The sequence below is a fragment of the Pseudophryne corroboree genome, chromosome 1 (genome assembly GCF_028390025.1).
Source record: "Pseudophryne corroboree isolate aPseCor3 chromosome 1, aPseCor3.hap2, whole genome shotgun sequence".
Lineage (NCBI taxonomy): Eukaryota > Metazoa > Chordata > Amphibia > Anura > Myobatrachidae > Pseudophryne > Pseudophryne corroboree.
Genome location: NC_086444.1, coordinates 428,131,007 through 428,152,931, shown reverse-complemented (window position 1 = coordinate 428,152,931; position 21,925 = coordinate 428,131,007). Strand labels below are relative to the sequence as shown.

General features: G+C 45.5%; 1 protein-coding gene across 6 annotated transcripts in view; it reads left to right on the top strand.

Annotated features, from left to right (window-relative positions):
- Positions 1 to 12,333, top strand: part of PLA2G4C (phospholipase A2 group IVC) — a 179,967-nt gene extending 167,634 nt beyond the window's left edge. For all 6 annotated transcript variants that reach the window (XM_063913458.1, XM_063913461.1, XM_063913460.1 and 3 more), the window contains 2 exons: positions 2,355 to 2,529; positions 11,244 to 12,333. In XM_063913458.1, the coding sequence (XP_063769528.1) occupies positions 2,355 to 2,529; positions 11,244 to 11,398 (330 nt within the window). In that variant the 3' untranslated portion in view covers positions 11,399 to 12,333. The remainder of the gene's footprint in view (positions 1 to 2,354; positions 2,530 to 11,243) is intronic.
- Positions 12,334 to 21,925: the final 9,592 nt, after the last annotated feature.

The following is a 21,925-nucleotide window of genomic DNA, read 5'->3' as shown; positions in this document are numbered from 1 at the left end:
TTCTGCTGATTAAAATTATATGCAGCATGCCTATATACTGTGTGAGACTGTGGCTGTATCTGCATATGAAATGCTACACACAGAATATAGGCATGCCGCATATCATTTTAATCAGCAGAAGCTGCTGATGCCCCTAGGCATATCAAATGCCCTAGGCAATTGCCTAGTTTGCCTATGCCTATGGCCGGCTCTGCCTGCGAGAATCTGACAGCGGGATGATGACGTTTTGCCTCGCTCTGGTTTCCAAGTCAGGCGGGAAAACCTGAGCCTGACTCGGATCTGGGCTCGAATGGTGAAGTCCGGTAGGGCTCATATATATATGTGTGTGTGTGTGTGTGTGTGTGTGTGTGTGTGTGTGTGTGTGTGTGTGTGTGTGTGTATATATATATATATATATACTGCTAGTGCATGCAGAAATATGTACCAGATTAATAGCAGCAATACACTGTAGAAAACACACCATAGTCCTGTGCTGCATAAGATAATATATGTATAATTCAAGTGCGCAGTCTGGAACCTTATCCCCATAGGAGGGGGTGGGACCTCAGGCAGTGGGGGCTACCAGGGTTTTTTCCTGTGCCCCTGTGGGCCAGTCCAACCCCGATTACCTACCTTCTGTAGCCCAGCAGGCAAGAGGTTGCCAGGGGAACCAAGGGACCAGCTGGGGGTGCTGAGCCCAGCGGAAGCCAGAAGATTAGATTCCAGCAGCTGCCGCAAGTTTCTCTTACAAACATCAATGTCAGACACGTGGTTAAAACTCATAGGGGAGATGTACTAAGCCTTGGAGAGTGATAACTCCTAACTATCATGTCACAGGCGGTGTATTAAAAAAAAATAGTTAGGAGCTGATTGGTTGGTAGTTTATCTCTCCAAGGCTTAGTATATCTGCCCCATAGTGCTCAAAGGGACCTTTTTCTTTTTTTAGATTATCCTTTCAAATTTGCATTTTCCTTTGCTGCATATCACAGAGCTTATTAAAGCTTTTTCAGGGCTATTTATCAAAAAGTATACTGTATGTCACTACAAGGGCTCAAAAAGAGCTCATGCTGGCACATGCTAACAAGTAAAGTGATCCCTAACACAGTATTTTACCTGCGGTTTGGATTCAGCTGAGTTTTTTGTAATAACCAGATCCTTTTCAGAAAAAAATATGTGTAAACATAACCCATGGGCTAAAATGGGCATAGAAAATAAAAAGATGACGTTCAATGAATGGTTGGAGGTCTTTATGGTATGAAACACGTGTATATGCTCTAGAACTCCCAATTTCTTGCGTTGAGAATTGATGGTGCATTAACACCTTAGTGTATCTATCTTTTTGTTTTTTTTGTTTTACAAATGGATGGAAAGAAGGTGGGGGATGTGGATCAGGAATCCCACCATTTTCCCAGGCTTTGTTCTAGGTTGACATCTGATTTGAACATATTGTTCATTTAAGATTGTTATGATTTGATAAATGTACTTACTGTATGTGCTATGGTAATCATATGGAAAATCATCTTTGTTGACTTATATGTAATTGTCATGCTTCAATAAGGAAAAAAAATGTTAAAATAAAAAAGATGTTAGATAAGCTTTTTTCAGAGCTGGGTAAATTAGGCATTTACACAGTTCCCATCCATCAAAACCTATAGGGACTGGATTTGTTATCATATAGAGAAGGACTGCAGCAGATATCACAGATATCGGTAGCAGTATCCTATTGTTAAATAGCCCTAATCCTGTCAGTCCTCCTACGACATCTGTTTTCGGGGGTTGAACACAAATGGGCTTAATAAATAGACACCTCAGAAATGCAACTCAACTTAAACTGCTAAATAATTTACTAAATTAGTATTCCCTTGTATATGTAGAAAGTTAGAAACCGTTGCAGTTCTGAATACTAAGGGGTAAATTTACTAATGCTTCTAAGACAGAAAATTTGTGATGTTGCCCATAGCAACCAATCAGATGACGTCTATCATTTTCTAAAAGGCAATAGAAAAATGATAGACAGCATCTGATTGGTTGCTATGGGCAACATCACCAATTCTCTGTTTTAGAAACTTTAGCAAATTTACCCCTATGTATATTTATGGTAACAAATCACCATTATGTCTGGGCAAATGTAACTATTTATCTCAATGGACCAGAATAAAACTCCAAATCACGGACTTGGAAAAACACATAAAATAAAGGCTGCAAAGCAGAAGGCAAAGGTCAATAATTAACATAATATATCAATGTGCAAAGGATAATGTGATGGCAAATAAAGAGAATAACTGCTCACCTAGGAAATGCAGAGCTACTATAGATAATCAGTTTCATGTAAGCTGATCAAATACTACAATATGTCAATTTGTTCATATATCCAGACACTCCAAGCCACAGCTGAATACTGCAAGATAAATGGAATTCCCTTTCCCAAAGTAAATATAGACGATAAGGAAATTGAGACTCCATCAAAATGTTGCTATGTCTTTGAAGGAGGGGACAATGGGGCACCTGATGTGATGCACTTCCCACTCTTCAACAACCAGAACGCTGAAGGTAAGTTTATAGACTGGAAAATGCTGCATTAAATGTTGTGTTCCTTCTTTATGTACAGTATTGCTTAGTTCAGTGGTTTTCAAACAGTGTGCCATGGCACCCTGGGGTGCCTCAGGACACTTGGAGGGGTGCCTTGGATTGGTGGTCCAGAACCAATTCAAATTATTTATGGTCAATGTAATAGGCAACCAGTGCAGGTGGCTGTCAGTAATAAAATATGTGGACAAACCAAAGCAAATCTTGTTCCTCACCCCTCAATTAAACCTATGACATATAAACACAGTTTACTTAATTTCATATTACTTTATAAATTTCTCAATAAGAAACTTTTGGCCTAGGGGTGCCGTGACAAAAAATTCTGATACTCTAGGGTGCCATGATTCAACACAGTTTGGGAACCACTGGCTTAGGGCCATTCAACACATTCTGATACGTGGGACCTGATCCTGATTTGCAAGCAAAACAAAAATGCAAGCAACTTGGCAAAACCATGTTGCGCTGTAGCTGGGGCCATGGACAGATTGGCCATAGTGCTCGCCCGGAAGTTTCCTGGTAGGCCAACGTGTCTGCGGGTTCTGTTTTGTGTGTTGTCATGTGGCCCCACATAACAGACAGACAACTGCACTCAGTACACTGCATTTTCCCCATTCATTCAGTTATTCCATCTCTACAGTACAGCAACTCTGCCATTCAGTAATGCTGCCATGGCTACACAGTATGTTATGCCTGTTGCGCTGCCCATGTCATGCCACTTCTACAAAATTTTACATGGCCCCTTTTAGTTCCCAATCTGCCCCTGGGCTCAGACTTAACTGCAGCAAAAAAATGCAAGGAAGGACGCAATAGCGTACAATCAGGCCCTATGAGGAGGGATCCTGTCCCCTCAACAGACCTCCAACCCCTCATCAGACCGCACCCCCATTATGGCTGTTTCCATAAATTTGCCGGGCTGGTCAATCCGCCCCTGGGTGGGGCAGATGTACAGAAATATGTACAGAGAGATTTACAGCAGATTGTGTGGGGTGTGTTCAATCTGAAATCTAAGCTGCAGTTTAAAAATAAAGCTTGCTAACATTTGTGGGCTACATGCAAAAGCAGCCAGTATTCACCTTGCATAGAAAAAAATATAAATATATTTTCTCCCCTTGCATTCTGGGACGGCGACAGGGGGGTACAAAGGACACAACTGTACCGGGCCCCAAGGATAAGCTGATAAGTACCCGTCAGGCATGTGGGCCGTCTTGTCCAAATAGGGCAGCGAGCTGTAGGCGGTGTGGCCACAGCCTTAGAGTGACAGGAGCCTCTCACATAAAGTGACTGTGCGGAGCGAGTGTGCATCCACTCTTTCGGGTTCTGCTCTGTTGCAGGCAGTTACAGGACATGGCAGCAGTTCCACTGGCCAGGATTACCATGCCCTGCATTGGACTCTTCTGGTAGGGTCTGCTGTGCAGTGTTCTGATCTGGGGAGTGCAGCACAGATGAGTATCTCCCCGGGGAAAGAGTGGATTGGTGGGGGGATACAGGGCTTTGGGATGGGCTGGGTGAGCTGGGAAAGCAGCATGGAGTCATTGGGGAGAGACAGACTGTGGGGTGTAGGAGGGAGGAAGGAGAGATATACATATTTCTATATTTGTATAAATATATATATATATATATTTCTCTGACGTCCTAAGTGGATGCTGGGGACTCCGTCAGGACCATGGGGAATAGCGGCTCCGCAGGAGACAGGGCACAAAAGTAAAAGCTTTAGGATCAGGTGGTGTGCACTGGCTCCTCCCCCTATGACCCTCCTCCAAGCCTCAGTTAGGTTTTTGTGCCCGGCCGAGAAGGGTGCAATCTAGGTGGCTCTCCTAAAGAGCTGCTTAGAGTAAAAGTTTTGTTAGGGTTTTTATTTTCAGTGAGTCCTGCTGGCAACAGGCTCACTGCAACGAGGGACTTAGGGGAGAAGAAGTGAACTCACCTGCGTGCAGGATGGATTGGCTTCTTAGGCTACTGGACACTAGCTCCAGAGGGACGATCACAGGTACAGCCTGGATGGGTCACCGGAGCCGCGCCGCCGACCCCCTTGCAGATGCTGAAGAGAGAAGAGGTCCAGTGTGGTGTGTGCTGGCAAACTCTCCCTCTGTCTCCCCAAAGGGCTAGTGGGGTCCTGTCCTCTATCAGAGCATTCCCTGTGTGTGTGCTGTGTGTCGGTACGTGTGTGTCGACATGTATGAGGACGATGTTGGTGAGGAGGCGGAGCAATTGCCTGTAATGGTGATGTCACTCTCTAGGGAGTCGACACCGGAATGGATGGCTTATTTAGGGAATTACGTGATAATGTCAACACGCTGCAAGGTCGGTTGACGACATGAGACGGCCGGCAAACCAATTAGTACCTGTCCAGGCGTCTCAAACACCGTCAGGGGCTTTAAAACGCCCATTTACCTCAGTCGGTCGACACAGACACGGACACTGACTCCAGTGTCGACGGTGAAGAAACAAACGTATTTTCCATTTGGGCCACACGTTACATGTTAAGGGCAATGAAGGAGGTGTTACATATTTCTGATACTACAAGTACCACAAAAGAGGGTATTATGTGGGGTGTGAAAAAACTACCTGTAGTTTTTCCTGAATCGGATAAATTAAATGAAGTGTGTGATGATGCGTGGGTTTTCCCCGATAGAAAATTATTGGCGTTATACCCTTTCCCGCCAGAAGTTAGGGCGCGTTGGGAAACACCCCTTAGGGTGGATAAGGCGCTCACACGCTTATCAAAACAAGTGGCGTTACCGTCTCCAGATACCGCCGCCCTCAAGGAGCCAGCTGATAGGAGGCTGGAAAATATCCTAAAAAGTATATACACACATACTGGTGTTATACTGCGACCAGCGATCGCCTCAGCCTGGATGTGCAGCGCTGGGGTGGCTTGGTCGGATTCCCTGACTGAAAATATTGATACCCTTGACAGGGACAGTATTTTATTGACTATAGAGCATTTAAAGGATGCATTTCTATATATGCGAGATGCACAGAGGGATATTTGCACTCTGGCATCAAGAGTAAGTGCGATGTCCATATCTGCCAGAAGATGTTTATGGACACGACAGTGGTCAGGTGATGCAGATTCCAAACGGCACATGGAAGTATTGCCGTATAAAGGGGAGGAGTTATTTGGGGTCGGTCCATCGGACCTGGTGGCCACGGCAACAGCTGGAAAATCCACCTTTTTTACCCCAAGTCACATCTCAGCAGAAAAAGACACCGTCTTTTCAGCCTCAGTCCTTTCGTCCCCATAAGGGCAAGCAGGCAAAAGGCCAGTCATATCTGCCCAGGGATAGAGGAAAGGGAAGAAGACTGCAGCAGGCAGCCCATTCCCAGGAACAGAAGCCCTCCACCGCTTTTGCCAAGTCCTCAGCATGACGCTGGGGCCGTACAAGCGGACTCAGCTGCGGTGGGGGGTCGTCTCAAGAGTTTCAGCGCGCAGTGGGCTCACTCGCAAGTGGACCCCTGGATCCTACAAGTAGTATCCCAGGGGTACAGATTGGAAATTCGAGACGTCTCCCCCTCGCAGGTTCCTGAAGTCTGCTTTACCAACGTCTCCCTCCGACAGGGAGGCAGTATTGGAAACAATTCACAAGCTGTATTCCCAGCAGGTGATAATCAAAGTACCCCTCCTACAACAAGGAAAGGGGTATTATTCCACACTATATTGTGGTACTGAAGCCAGACGGCTCGGTGAGACCTATTCTAAATCTGAAATATTTGAACACTTACATACAAAGGTTCAAATCAAGATGGAGTCACTCAGAGCAGTGATAGCGAACCAGGAAGAAGGGGACTATATGGTGTCCCTGGACATCAAGGATGCTTACCTCCATGTCCCAATTTGCCCTTCTCACCAAGGGTACCTCAGGTTCGTGGTACAAAACTGTCACTATCAGTTTCAGACGCTGCCGTTTGGATTGTCCACGGCACCCCGGGTCTTTACCAAGGTAATGGCCGAAATGATGATTCTTCTTCAAAGAAAAGGCGTCTTAATTATCCCTTACTTGGACGATCTCCTGATAAGGGCAAGGTCCAGAGAACAGTTGGAGGTCGGAGTAGCACTATCTCAAGTAGTTCTACGACAGCACGGGTGGATTCTAAATATTCCAAAATCGCAGCTGTCTCCGACGACACGTCTGCTGTTCCTAGGGATGATTCTGGACACAGTCCAGAAAAAGGTGTTTCTCCCGGAGGAGAAAGCCAGGGAGTTATCCGAGCTAGTCAGGAACCTCCTAAAACCAGGAAAAGTGTCAGTGCATCATTGCACAAGGGTCCTGGGAAAAATGGTGGCTTCTTACGAAGCGATTCCATTCGGCAGATTTCACGCAAGAACTTTTCAGTGGGATCTGCTGGAAAAATGGTCCGGATCGCATCTTCAGATGCATCAGCGGATAACCCTGTCTCCAAGGACAAGGGTGTCTCTTCTGTGGTGGCTGCAGAGTGCTCATCTACTAAAGGGCCACAGATTCGGCATTCAGGACTGGATCCTGGTGACCACGGATGCCAGCCTGAAAGGCTGGGGAGCAGTCACACAAGGAAAAAATTTCCAGGGAGTGTGATCAAGTCTGGAGACTTCTCTCCACATAAATATACTGGAGCTAAGAGCAATTTACAATGCTCTAAGCTTAGCAAGACCTCTGCTTCAAGGTCAGCCGGTATTGATCCAGTGGGACAACATCACGGCAGTCGCCCACGTAAACAGACTGGGCGGCACAAGAAGCAGGAGGGCAATGGCAGAAACTGCAAGGATTCTTCGCTGGGCGGAAAATCATGTGTTAGCACTGTCAGCAGTGTTCATTCCGGGAGTGGACAACTGGGAAGCAGACTTCCTCAGCACGACCTCCACCCGGGAGAGTGGGGACTTCATCGGGAAGTCTTCCACATGATTGTGAACCGTTGGGAAAGACCAAAGGTGGACATGATGGCGTCCCGCCTGAACAAAATTGGACAGGTATTGCGCCAGGTCAAGAGACCCTCAGGCAATAGCTGTGGACGTTCTGGTAACACCGTGGGTGTACCAGTCGGTGTATGTGTTCCCTCCTCTGCTTCTAATACCTAAGGTACTGAGAATTATAAGACGTAGAGGAGTAAGAACTATACTCGTGGCTCCGGATTGGCCAAGAAGGACTTGGTACCCGGAACTTCAAGAGATGCTCACAGAGGATTCATGGCCTCTGCCGCTAAGAAGGGACTTGCTTCAGCAAGTACCATGTCTGTTCCAAGACTTACCGCGGCTGCGTTTGACGGCATGGCGGTTGAACGCCGGATCCTAAGGGAAAAAGGCATTCCGGAAGAGGTCATTCCTACCCTGGTCAAAGCCAGGAAGGAGGTGACCGCACAACATTATCACCACATGTGGCGAAAATATGTTGCGTGGTGTGAGGCCAGGAAGGCCCCACGAAGAAATTTCAACTCGGTCGATTCCTGCATTTCCTGCAAACAGGAGTGTCTATGGGCCTCAAATTGGGGTCCATTAAGGTTCAAATTTCGGCCCTGTCGATTTTCTTCCAGAAAGAATTGGCTTCAGTTCCTGAAGTCCAGAAGTTTGTCAAGGGAGTACTGCATATACAACCCCCTTTTGTGCCTCCAGTGGCACTGTGGGATCTCAACGTAGTTCTGGGATTCCTCAAATCACATTGGTTTAAACCGCTCAAATCTGTGGATTTGAAATATCTCACATGGAAAGTGACCATGATGTTGGCCCTGGCCTCGGCCAGGCGAGTGTCAGAATTGGCGGCTTTGTCTCACAAAAGCCCATATCTGATTGTCCATTCGGACAGGGCAGAGCTGCGGACTCGTCCCCAGTTTCTCCCTAAGGTGGTGTCAGCGTTTCACCTGAACCAGCTTATTGTGGTACCTGCGGCTACTAGGGACTTGGAGGACTCCAAGTTGCTAGATGTTGTCAGGGCCCTGAAAATATAGGTTTCCAGGACGGCTGGAGTCAGGAAAACTGACTTGCTGTTATCCTGTATGCACCCAACAAACTGGGTGCTCTTGCTTCTAAGCAGACGATTGCTAGTTGGATGTGTAGTACAATTCAGCTTGCACATTCTGTGGCAGGCCTGCCACAGCCAAAATATGTAAATGCCCATTCCACAAGGAAGGTGGGCTCATCTTGGGCGGCTGCCCGAGGGGTCTCGGCTTTACAACTTTGCCGAGCTGCTACTTGGTCAGGGGCACACCCTGGCTGAGGAGGACCTGGAGTTCTCTCACTCGGTGCTGCAGAGTCATCCGCACTCTCCCGCCCGTTTGGGAGCTTTGGTATAATCCCCATGGTCCTGACGGAGTCCCCAGCATCCACTTAGGACGTCAGAGAAAATAAGAATTTACTTACCGATAATTCTATTTCTCGTAGTCCGTAGTGGATGCTGGGCGCCCATCCCAAGTGCGGATTGTCTGCAATACTTGTACATAGTTATTGTTACAAAAATCGGGTTATTATTGTTGTGAGCCATCTTTTCAGAGGCTCCGCTGTTATCATGCTGTTAACTGGGTTCAGATCACAGGTTGTACAGTGTGATTGGTGTGGCTGGTATGAGTCTTACCCGGGATTCAAAATCCTTCCTTATTGTGTACGCTCGTCCGGGCACAGTATCCTAACTGAGGCTTGGAGGAGGGTCATAGGGGGAGGAGCCAGTGCACACCACCTGATCCTAAAGCTTTTACTTTTGTGCCCTGTCTCCTGCGGAGCCGCTATTCCCCATGGTCCTGACGGAGTCCCCAGCATCCACTACGGACTACGAGAAATAGAATTATCGGTAAGTAAATTCTTATTTTTACCAGTTTCTTATATGTTGCAAATTCTGTTGCGCTTTAATAAATAAATACACACACATTTATTTTTTATAAATATATATATATATATATATATATATATAAAAATCTGGGGCCCCTCAGATGATATATATATCATCTGAGGGGGCCCCAGAGAGATCACTGTATGGGGCCCCAAGCTTCCATTGCAACATGGCTTGTTCCACAGAGGGCCGTTTCTAGGGTCAGACGGGGCACCGGCCCATGGCTAGCGTGTGCAGTATTGTTTGCAGTCTGACTGGCTGCATAGAATACTGTGAAAATGTCCCTCCCAAAATATATGCTGCATGAGAGAAAACAGTTGTGAAGGTTGCAAGAGTAGACAATGGCCATTTTGGAAGGGATGGGGGTGCGTACAAACTAGATGCTGGCATGCTACATTTAACCCCTGACAATAAGCAGGTAGGGGTATAATTTATAAGGGGCATTACTGTGTGGGCATAGCATGATGTCAGGGGCACTATTGTATTGGGCAAAAATAATATGGTGCAAAAGGCACTATTTGTGTGGGGCATAATATGGTGTTAATGGGCACTTAATGTCATAAGAGGCTTTATGGTGTGTGGCATAATGTGTAAGTGGTATTTTGGTGTGTGGTATAATGTTTAAGGGTCATTACGGTGTGGTGCATAATGTGTAAGGGGCATTATGGTGTTGTGTAAAGTGTTTAAGGGACTTTACTATAAGGAGGAAAAATTACAAAATAATGTAATGGGCATGAATCAGGAACTTTTTGTTTCCTCTGGTGGCCAATGTCTGGGAGTGCAGTATGCAAAACTAGGGTGTAAAGTAGTCTTTTACTGCAAGACCATGCCCCTTGCAGCAAGGGCATGCCCATTGAGGTGGACCCACACCCTTTTTATTTGCACACACCCCAAAGGCAATGCATGTGGGTGAGGGTGCATTTTTGGCTGTTCGCACTGGGAGCCAAATTGTCTAGAAACAACCCTGAATGTAACTCTATGGTCTCGAGCATGTCTGTCAGAAATAAGATGACAAAGCCAAGTTTATTGAATCAGGGTTGCAGTCTCAGGCTGTGTCACACCCCTGAAATGGTCACAACCAGTGGTGGCTGCAGCTCACACCACATAGTGCAGGGGGGAGCAGGATAGCACATATGAGCATACATGCAGGGATGTATGTATCACATGTGCTAGCTGCAGGTGTCCGGGAATTGGCAGCACTGCATGTCTTCTTACAGCCACCACTGAACTGGGACTCAGCATTCAGCATAACACCTCCTGCTAAGCCCACCCCCAGGTTCCCATTGGCTAGTTTTCACGCTCCTTCAAAGTCGGGGGCGGGCTTTGAAGGAGAGTGGAGCCGAATGCAGCATCCCGGGTTCAACGGTGGCTGGAAGACACACAGCGCTGCCGATCCCCGGACACCTACAGCCATGCACATATGTTACATACATCCCTGAATGTTCATATGAATGGTCACAGCACACTTACCTTTGAGTCTCTACTTCCCCGTTACCTTTATAATGCACCATCTTATTCACTTTGTGAATAAATCCTCACTGCAACCCCCTTGTCAAGATCATCGAGGCATATGCACAGTGCAACTTACATGCATGTTCAGTGGCAATAAAATGAATACAATCATCATTGCGCTCATCTCAGTATCATGGCCAGAATGCAGATATGCCACTAAACAGGCATATGGAGTATTTGAGCAAAACTCAGTATGCTGTGAACACTCATTTTTTCCACTTTGAAAGTGATACCCACTGGGAGGTAAATATGAGAAAGTTCAATGAATGTAAAGAATTTAAGATCATACAAAAACATATCATTAGATTGCTTTATCACTACTATATCCTTTTGCAGCATTGGCAAATTGTTTTACACACCTTTCTTTATTTACAGGTAAAGTACGTGAACTGAGGGAAAAGTATCCTACCAGCAATCTTTCATACGATGAATCTGAGCTGAAAGAGATTCTGCAATTGTCAAAATTAAATGTGCAGCTGAGCAAACCACAGATATTAGAGAAAATGCAACAATGTATTGATCGTAAATGAGCTAGGGGAATATTCATCATGGAAAAATTGTGAAATGAGAATATTTAGTTATCAATTCTTATTTTCCATTTCAGAATGTTTCCAATTTTCATGAAACCTCCCTTATAAAATTATGACTTCCGAAAAATTGCCCCTTTTGTGAAGCAGCTTTTCGGAAAACTTGTATTTTTCCTACTGCTGCCTCACACTGCACATGCACAGCTTGAAGACAGGCTGCATCGGTCCCCCCCTTCCCTTACATCCACTTCTCCCCCCAGCCAGCATCCGCATGCAGGCTTCTCACCTCCCCCTGGCTCCCCAGATGCACAGGACTTGTGAGGTGAGCAGCCCCCTCCCCCGCCGGGATTTACAGTTCCGTATCTGCCCGACTGTGGAGGTGAGCACTCAGCCGCGGTCCCCTCATTTCCCCTGCCTAGACTGTCAGCCCAGAGGTGAGCACTGCAGTAGCCTTTGCCCCGTCACCCCTGCAGAGGTCACTGCAACTGTGCCCCTCCCTTTTCACCGGCATTTTATTTATGTGGCTGCTAGGTCACACTGTAGCCACAGCCCTCCTTCACATACACACATCCCACTCCGGGACATTCGGCTGCAGAGATCGTGGTGCGTCCGCACCTCCCCTACTCCCTCCCTATCCCTCTGCTGCACAAGCTGCGATGTAAACAGCAGCCTGTGAAGAGATTTGGGGGCTGTTCCCCATCTCAGGATGTTTAACAGTTTCACTTTCAAACTCTGAAAGTAAATAAATAATAAATAAAGCATTTTCAGAGTTTGCTGAATGTCACCGGAGTGTAGAAATTGTGACAAATAAAGGATAATGAATATTCCCTAATCTGAACACTTTCAATTTACAGTTTATGTGCCCGCCCCATTCTTCCACTCTCTGCTTTACCTCACAGCAAAAGCATGTTGATTAAATTTGCTTTCAAATAGTGTTACTTGTTTGTAATTGTTCATTTTTATATCCAAATTCATTATCTGTAATGTATTTATTAGAGATGAGCAGGTTCGGTTCTCCGAGATCCGAACCCCCCCAAACTTCACCTATTTTACACGGTTCTGAGGCAGCCTCGGATCTTCCCGCCTTGCTCGGTTAACCCGAACGCGCCCGAACGTCATCATCCCGCTGTCGGATTCTCGCAAGATTCGTATTCTATATGATAATGTCAATTATTATCTTCGAACATAAAGCTATACACTATTTCCGTGGAGCCGCTATGGTCGCTAGACCACGTGCACGTGCTACGCACTTTGTACGCTATTTGCGTACAGAGTCCCGCACGTGGTACGCACTTGGCATACACACGCTGCGCTGAGTGTACGGAATACACACAGCGGGCGCACACACAGTTGATAACCCTTAAACCTTGTTAATAAAACACAGTAAGAATATGCTTATACTCTAAACCTTAGTAGTCAAATACTGTAATGATGTAACGCTTAAAAACCTTAACAATGTGTATGCTGTTTGAGCGATTGAGACGCTAAGAGAGCCCTTTGCAGGAAAGTGAAAACACAACACCGGCTTTGGTTAAAACCACAGCAGCTCTAACACTGCCGTGGATTATTCAGCGAAAAAGGGGAAAAACAGTACAAATTATACACTACAAGCTAACACAGAAATCTAACAGAATAACAGAGAATAAGACGAACAATGGCTACAGAGAATATACATACGTGGGGATGTTTCGCAACCGCGACCTGGAATCCAGTGCTCAGCTATTAGGGTAGAAAGCCTTCAGAGTCTTGTGTCTGGCCAGGCAACAGTGGTCTTTATATACACAACATACATTCACAATACAATGGTACCTGTAATCTCATTGTTCATTGGACACAGGGATGTGTCTCTACATTACAGCAAAGGTCATAGGTGAATTTGAACAGGTGGGCTGTGTCTTTCCCCAACTGCTCTGGTGGGAGGTATCCTCAGGATTCCCGCCGCATGTGTAATTTACAGCAAATACAGTTAATGTTCATAATCTACTTCTGTACATAACTATACGCAGGAGCGAGCGATCCTTTCCTAACTAACATCGGAATGTTACCCTTCAAATACCCTACAGCTGGATACTAGACACCACCTTTCAACCTTTATCTGACCCTTCCTATCATGCAAAGAGGAATCTCTCTGTCCAGGAACAGTTTAAACTAATCATACTCGCTGACATGGTCTAGGGAATATTAACTACAAAATGCACTATTTGGGTTAAATATGCTACGATCGAGTCACACGCTACACGCTCACAAACTCCGCCGTAAATACACATCTCATGCGCACGAGACGCTGGAGCGTCCCCTACGCAACTTGCGGGTATGTGTACGCACGGGGGAACAGGTGCACGAGCAGCGTGCATGTGCATGAGGGGTTAGTACAAGGGGTATGCATCATGATATTTTCGACTTTGACAGTCCACCCTTTGGCAGTCAACAATAACTGCCACTATCTAAACAATTAAGCAGAAAAATATACAATACAATGAAATACCTATAAATGATTGGGTGGAGGGAGGAGAGGAGAAGGTGGGAAATGTATGACCTAGTGGGATAGTAAAAGGATGTATGTATGAAATTCATGTCTGAGGGGTCATGTATCATCGTGCCGTACATGTTCTAGATAAGCTTCGAGGTATTGCGAAGTATACATTAAATCCTTCTTATCCCGTATTAAGGGTCTGTAATTGGGCTAACAAACACTACCGAGCTCTTTTCGGCTCTTGTTCCAACAAATGGGGTGCACATTAGTTGATGATACATGGGGGTGGAAAATATGTGAGTGCTAATATATATACCTATATCACCTGTTGACTATGTGTGTCACTACCTGAAGATCGTAGAGATGAAGATAAGAAACATGTGTTATAAATACATTCATATGATAATGTGTGTAATTGTCCTTGGATGTCTGTCGAAGTCGTGTCCGGATAGGTGTATCTTTGCTGTGGGTGATAAGCAAAGTTTTTTCAAGTGTCCATAGAAAGTTAAAGTCTCTAAAGTGTCTCGCAAAGTCTGTGAAAAAAGATCATCAAAGGTCTGTAGAAATGTTCATCAAAGGTCTGTAGAAATGTGCATCAAAATCTTCTTCCGAGTGGATGTCTTTTTACCTTGGAGAAAAACAAAGGAGAAACGGGTGAAAGAAACGGACCGTGGAATCACGTCTTATCACAACTTTGTCTCGATTGATGGGTCATAAATTAAACCAGTTGTTGTAACAATGCCTTCGCTCCTCAAACTCATCACTCTGGTACTGCGCTTGCAATGCATTAAAATCCGAACACATCTAAATATCAAACCAATCATTATGACAACTCCCAGGATACAAAGGAGAAATTTCCCTACATTCACGATAACATTTTGAGCCCATTCTCCTATACCTGAGAACCAATTTCGTGGGTTCAACCATGAAACCCAGCCTGTCAGTTCATTACTCACAACAGTAAGGGTAAGGTTGTGTCTCCTTCGGAACTTCCACTTCAATTGCAAGATATCGTCCATCTTTTGATCTATGACCTTGGTTGGGTCATCGGTGCTGTTTGTGATATATGTACAGCACTTCACACCATACTGAGTTGCTAGGGTGACACAATACCCGCCTGTCACCGCTGTGATGTAATTGAGAACCATCCTGTGCTGGATCAGTTCCGTTTTGTAAGCTTGCAATTCCCTCCCAGTATACCTGAAGGTGTCATCATACATCTCGGTGATATTGTCTATCAGGTTCGCTAGCGCATTAATATACCTAAAATTTATAACTCCTCTGGCGGTATGGGTGATATCTAACGTGAGTAGAAATTGAATCCCCATGGATTCGTGGATCAAATCAGAGGCTGCGTGCTCTGTCCTATCTATAAGGTGTCTCTTAACAATGTGTTCGTAGTGAGTGTGAGTGTAAGGAGCTTGAGCATTGCGGTGAACGTCTTTCATCTTATCATGGGTAATGGTCATTACTTCTGGCAACACTCTTCCAATGTAACACAATCCCTCTGAGTTTGGGGCAACCCACTTATACGCCTTCCTCCCACATATGAAATATGCATCATCAAGGAGGACATATGGGACAGAATATGACATCACCATATTGCAAACCTTCCAGGTGAAAAATCCTATCCCTAACTTTCTCATCTGTTCAGTACAAGTGTCAGGCTGTATAATATGCGCACAGTATCCTGGAGATACTTCTCCAACCCGCAGGGTCCTACTTCCTAGAGTGCACCTATACTGAAAATATCTCCCACCATTGGCTATTTGGCGTATAAGTTCTGAGTCTACGGGCATTCTATCGGCTCTGTGCGAAAATGCCATGGTTTGGTTGTTCCATGTCACTTCCCAATTTCCCGGCTTTCGGGGATTGGAAATGTTAAAACATACTAAAGACCTATCCACATGATATTGGTGGAGCTTTAAACTAGGAGGCCTAGAAATATTAAATTTCTTGTCCACCGGTCTCCCACCCCTTAATTCAAGTACCTCATCTATTGTTAAAGAGTATGGCACTAGTCCTGACTTGCTCTGACCTTGAGGTACTTGTGAGCACACCCAGCATTCCGTTTGGTTTAAAACCCTACCCACTAATGAGTGATAGTCACTCAATGGATGACGGTCCATGTTGATATTAAGGCTGGACTGACGTCTCTGGATGCACCCGTCCTCAACTATGTTTTCACAATTCCTACAGATACAATTTTCCTCAGCTAACAATCCTTTACAATGTCTCCTAGGGTCATGACTACCAGATCGTTTTCTGATACTCGCCTTTGCTCGGTGATTGTGTTGCTCTTGGAATTCTACGAATCCGTCCTTGTCATCAGAACCCATTCCAGATCCTTTCTCGACCTCTCTGGTACTCTCACCGAAATAGACTGCTCTGGTCAACAACAGGGTCAACAGGAAAACCCGGAACGCAGTCTCTTGGGGTAAGTCCATCTGTGGACACGACCTCACCTGTCCCTCCACTAGGGGCCTTTGCTACTGCTCTTACTGGTTGGGCCGTGCCCACTTGAGTATTTTGTATGGTGACTGCTTAAGAGAGTGCCGATATCGTGCTGGGCTCATCTTCTTGGTCGCAGTCCTGAGGGAAGTTTAAGATGGGATACAACTTGCACGGGTTAGCATTAGGATCAATACACTTATCTACTTTACTCTTATCACCATTAATACATTTAATAAGTGCACTTTTATTGTATACCAGTATGCCATTCTCTGTAGCCATTTTCTCTCCTGTTATGTATGGTGGTGGTGGTGCTGTTGCTATCAGTTTCCTGCTATGGTTGGAACTAGCTGCTTGAGCTAATCCCCGTTGTATCTCACCTTCCTGTTGCCATAACTGTAAATAATCATAATGTCTAATCCTTTGTGTCTTGGATTTTATCAGACATATCCTTCTCCTTAGATTTTGCAACACCTCAGTATTAAAACTGCCTACCCTAGGGAACGGTTCCCTATTGTCCACAGTCATACGTTCCCACTCATTGCATAAGACCTCTGCGTGTGATCCATATTTCTCACACATTATGTACCTCGCCGACCCTTTGGGCCGCGGAATATCAACCTGAACCCTGGTTGATCGTCCCTTACTTGAGCAACTGGCCCCCATTCTTTGCAGGTATTGCCTTCTCAGCGAATTCCTACAAAAACCAATTTACTCAATATAAGGCAACGGTGAAAGTTCTCCGAGTGCTCTCACCCAACGACGCCCCTGCTGGCCAATACACCGAACACTGTGCCCAGTGCTGGTCGTACCCAACCTCGGGCTCCTGTGTAACCTCTATTTACTGAGAGCGTGTGGGAGTATGCTACCCCTCCCAGTAAATATCAGTTGTTGGAGATTTCCTGAGTGACCAGCGAAACTCCCTTAAAATAAAAAAAACCTGTTACACAAATCACGTTACGTGTACAATTAGCGTCTATGACCCCGCGATTGTACGCAAATTGCGTAATGGGTATCAAGGTGAACTAACTAATGCACACAGTAACGTGCAGTACAGTCGCACTGCGTATAAGTAACTATTACTTATCCGCTGCACGACCAACGGAATCGGTTGTTTAGGCTGCGAAACCTCAGCCAGAGCGTATTCTCAAAACGGGCCTATATGGGTACTACGCAAACCCCCGGGGCTGCACTCTCTACCTCTGACCTTTCTCAGGCCAGGGTTTTCAGAGCTTCGCTTGACCTGGTCAGCGGATTTCTGACTTCGCCAACCTTTTGGTCTGCTGATTGCTACCTTGCTCCTTTATACTCTTATACAATGTTAACGTGAGCAAGCCAGTCCCACGCCACCAAGTGTCCACTCACCTGGTGTACTCTCCTACGGGATCCTGACTTCCCTTGGGTCCAAAAACTTTATTGTTTGCACACTCACTCTTGCTCACTCATATACACTTCGATTTTTCTGTACAGAAAATTACTTTCATTCAGGTGAAACAGGATAATCCCAGAGGTGATGCAATAAGAGAAAGATCTTTTAAACTAAAATTTTGGAAACTGAACAAATTTGTGCTATTATCGCGTGGCTACCGTATCGCCTAAACTAAAACAATGCTATCGTGTGATTTGTATTTAGTGAGCGTATCTGTACGCACGTTGCGTAATATACGCCACGTGTGTAGGCCTTTGAGTTGCGTACGCAGTCTCGCACGCTGTCCGAGACACGTGTACAAAGGCCGGATACGCCCGCAGTAACACAAATAACACGCTTCTATAAATGTAAACGATATTCAACTATAATCAACTATAACACCACACAGTATCTCCTGTATAAACCTTTATAACTGGGTCAGGCTGCGTGTGTGTTTTACAATTACTCCCTTAAATATTACTCTTTACTTTTAACTGAATAGCAACAAATTTCTCAGCACGTGATCAATGCTAATGGCAAACAAGAGGGTAGATATGCGAAAATACACTAATGAAATACAGGTGTGTGCGTGTGTTACGTGTGTTGCGTGCGCAGTTGGCACCAAACAGAAATTTAACAGATTTAAAACCAAACAATAGCTTTACGTTCTTACCTTTCGGATCCCACCAGCATCCCTTCAAACCAAGCGGAGCAGACGCTTATCTAATCAGCACTAATGTATCCCCGACCACAAAACGGCTAACAGGGGATACTACCTTCCCGCCCTTTGCTGATAGATAATAGTCTGCCTTGTCCTGCTAGGCTGCGGATATGAGTATCCCGGACGAGCACCCAATTGATAATGTCAATTATTATCTTCAAACATAAAGCTATACACTATTTCCGTGGAGCCGCTATGGTCGCTAGACCACGTGCACGTGCTACGCACTTTGTACGCTATTTGCGTACAGAGTCCCGCACATGGTAAGCACTTGGCGTACACACGCTGCGCTGAGTGTACGGAATACACACAGCGGGCGCACACACAGTTGATAACCCTTAAATCTTGTTAATAAAACACAGTAAGAATATGCTTATACTCTAAACCTTAGTAGTCAAATACTGTAATGATGTAACGCTTAAAAACCTTAACAACGTGTATGCTGTTTGAGCGATTGAGACGCTAAGAGAGCCCTTTGCAAGAAAGTGAAAACACAACACCGGGTTTAGTTAAAACCACAGCAGCTCTAACACTGCCGTGGATTATTCAGAGAAAAAGGGGAAAAACAGTACAAGTTATACACTACAAGCTAACACAGAAATCTAACAGAATAACAGAGAATAAGACGAACAATGGCGAACAATGGCTACAGAGAATATACATACGTGGGGATGTTTCACAAGCGCGACCTGGAATCCAGTGCTCAGCTATTAGGGTAGAAAGCCTTCAGAGTCTTGTGTCTGGCCAGGCAACAGTGGTCTTTATATACACAACATACATTCACAATACAATGGTACCTGTAATCTCATTGTTCATTGGACACAGGGATGTGTCTGTACATTACAGCAAAGGTCATAGGAGGATTTGAACAGGTGGGCTGTGTCTTTCCCCAACTGCTCTGGTGGGAGGTATCCTCAGGATTCCCGCCGCATGTGTAATTTACAGCAAATACAGTTAATGTTCATAATCTACTTCTGTACATAACTATACGCAGGAGCGAGCGATCCTTTCCTAACTAACATCGGAATGTTACCCTTCAAATACCCTACAGCTGGATACTAGACACCACCTTTCAACCTTTATCTGACCCTTCCTATCATGCAAAGAGGAATCTCTCTGTCCAGGAACAGTTTAAACTAATCATACTCGCTGACATGGTCTAGGGGAATATTAACTACAAAATGCACTATTTGGGTTAAATATGCTACGATCGAGTCGCACGCTACACGCTCACAAACTCCAGCGTAAATACACATCTCATGCGCACGAGACGCTGGAGCGTCCCCTACGCAACTTGCGGGTATGTGTACGCATGGGGGAACAGGTGCATGAGCAGCGTGCATGTGCATGAGGGGTTAGTGCAAGGGGTATGCATCATGATATTTTTCGACTTTGACATATATAAAGAGCCGCGCATCGCCGCCATTTTCACTCATGCTTTGGAGATTGAACAGAGAGGAAGTGGCTGCGTTCTCTCCCTGAAAAGCTCCTTATCTGTGCTCAGTGTGCTGCAAGTATCTGTGCTCAGTGTGCTGAAAATATCTACGTTCTCTGCCTGAAAACGCTCCATATCTGTGCTCAGTGTGCTGCATATATCTGTGCTCAGTGTGCTGCATTGTGGGGACCACCAGTATATAATTATAGTAGTACAGTACAGTAGGCCATTGCTGTATCTTGCAGCTCTGTGTCAAGTATATTATTCATATCTGTGCTGCATTATTGTGAGCAGTATATAGTAGGACAGTGCAGCATTTTGGTGACCAGCAGTATACATATAGTACAGTACAGTAGGCCATTGCTATTGATATATTACTGGCATATAATTCCACACATTAGAAACTGGAGAACAAAAATGTGGAGGGTAAAATAGGGAAAGATCAAGATCCACCTCCACCTCATGCTGAAGCTGCTGCCACTAGTCATGGCCGAGACAATGAAATGCCATCAACGTTGTCTGCCAAGGCCGATGCCCAATGTCATAGTAGAGAGCATGTAAAATCCAAAAAACTAAAGTTCAGTAAAATTACCCAAAAATCTAAATTAAAAGCATCTGAGGAGAAGCGTAAACTTGCCAATAGGCCATTTACGACACGGAGTGGCAAGGAACGACTGAGGCCCTGGCCTATGTTCATGGCTAGTGGTTCAGCTTCACATGAGGATGGAAGCACTCATCCTCCCGCTAGAAAAATGAAAAGACTTAAGCTGGCAAAAGCACAGCAAAGAACTGTGCGTTCTTCTAAATCACAAATCCCCAAGGAGAGTCCAATTGTGTCGGTTGCGATGCCTGACCTTCACAACACTGGACGGGAAGAGGTGGCGCCTTCCACCATTTGCACGCTCCCTGCAAGTCCTGGAAGGAGCACCCACAGTCGTTCCTGATAGTCAAATTGAAGATGTCACTGTTGAAGTACACCAGGATGAGGATATGGGTATTGCTGGCGCTGAGGAAGAAATTGACAAGGAGGATTCTGATGGTGAGGTGGTTTGTTTAAGTCAGGCACCGGGGAGACACCTGTTGTCCGTGGGATGAATATGGCCATTGACATGCCTGGTCAAATTACAAAAAAAAAAAATCACCTCTTCGGTGTGGAATTATTTTAACAGAAATGCGGACAACAGGTGTCAAGCCGTGTGTTGCCTTTGTCAAGCTGTAATAAGTAGGGGTAAGGACGTTAACCACCTAGGAACATCCTCCCTTATACATCACCTGGATCATCATTATTCATCAGAAGTCATTGACAAGTTCAAAAACTTTGGGTGACAGCGGAAGCAGTCTACTGACAACTAAATCCCTTCCTCTTGTACCCAAGCTCCTGCAAACCACACCACCAACTCCCTCAGTGTCAATAGTCCGGCAGGCCATGTCACTGGCAATTCTGATGAGTCCTCTCCTGACTGGGATTCCTCCGATGCATCCTTGAGTGTAACGCCTACTGCTGCTGGCGCTGCTGTTGTTGCTGCTGGGAGTCGATCCTCATCAACAGAGGGGAAGTCGGAAGACCACTTGTACTACTTCCAGTAAGCAATTGACTGTCCAACAGTCCTTTGCGAGTAAGATGAAATATCATAGCAGTCATCCTGCTGCAAAGCGGATAACTCAGGCCTTGGCAGCTGTGTTGGTGTTAAATGTGTGTCCGGTGTCCTCCGGTATCACAGGGACTAAGAGAATTGCTTGAGGTATTGTGTCCCCAGTACCAAATACCATCTAGGTTCCACTTCTCTAGGCAGGCGATACCGAGAATGTACACAGACGTCAGAAAAAGACTCACAAGTGTCCTAAAAAATGCAGTTGTACCCAATGTCCACTTAACCACGGACATGTGGACAAGTGGAGCAGGGCAGACTCAGGACTATATGACTGTGACAGCCCACTGGGTAGATGTATTGCCTCCCGCAGCAACAGCAGCGGCGGCACCAGTAGCAGCATCTCGCAAACGCCAACTCGTTCCTAGGCAGGCTACGCTTTGTATCACCGCT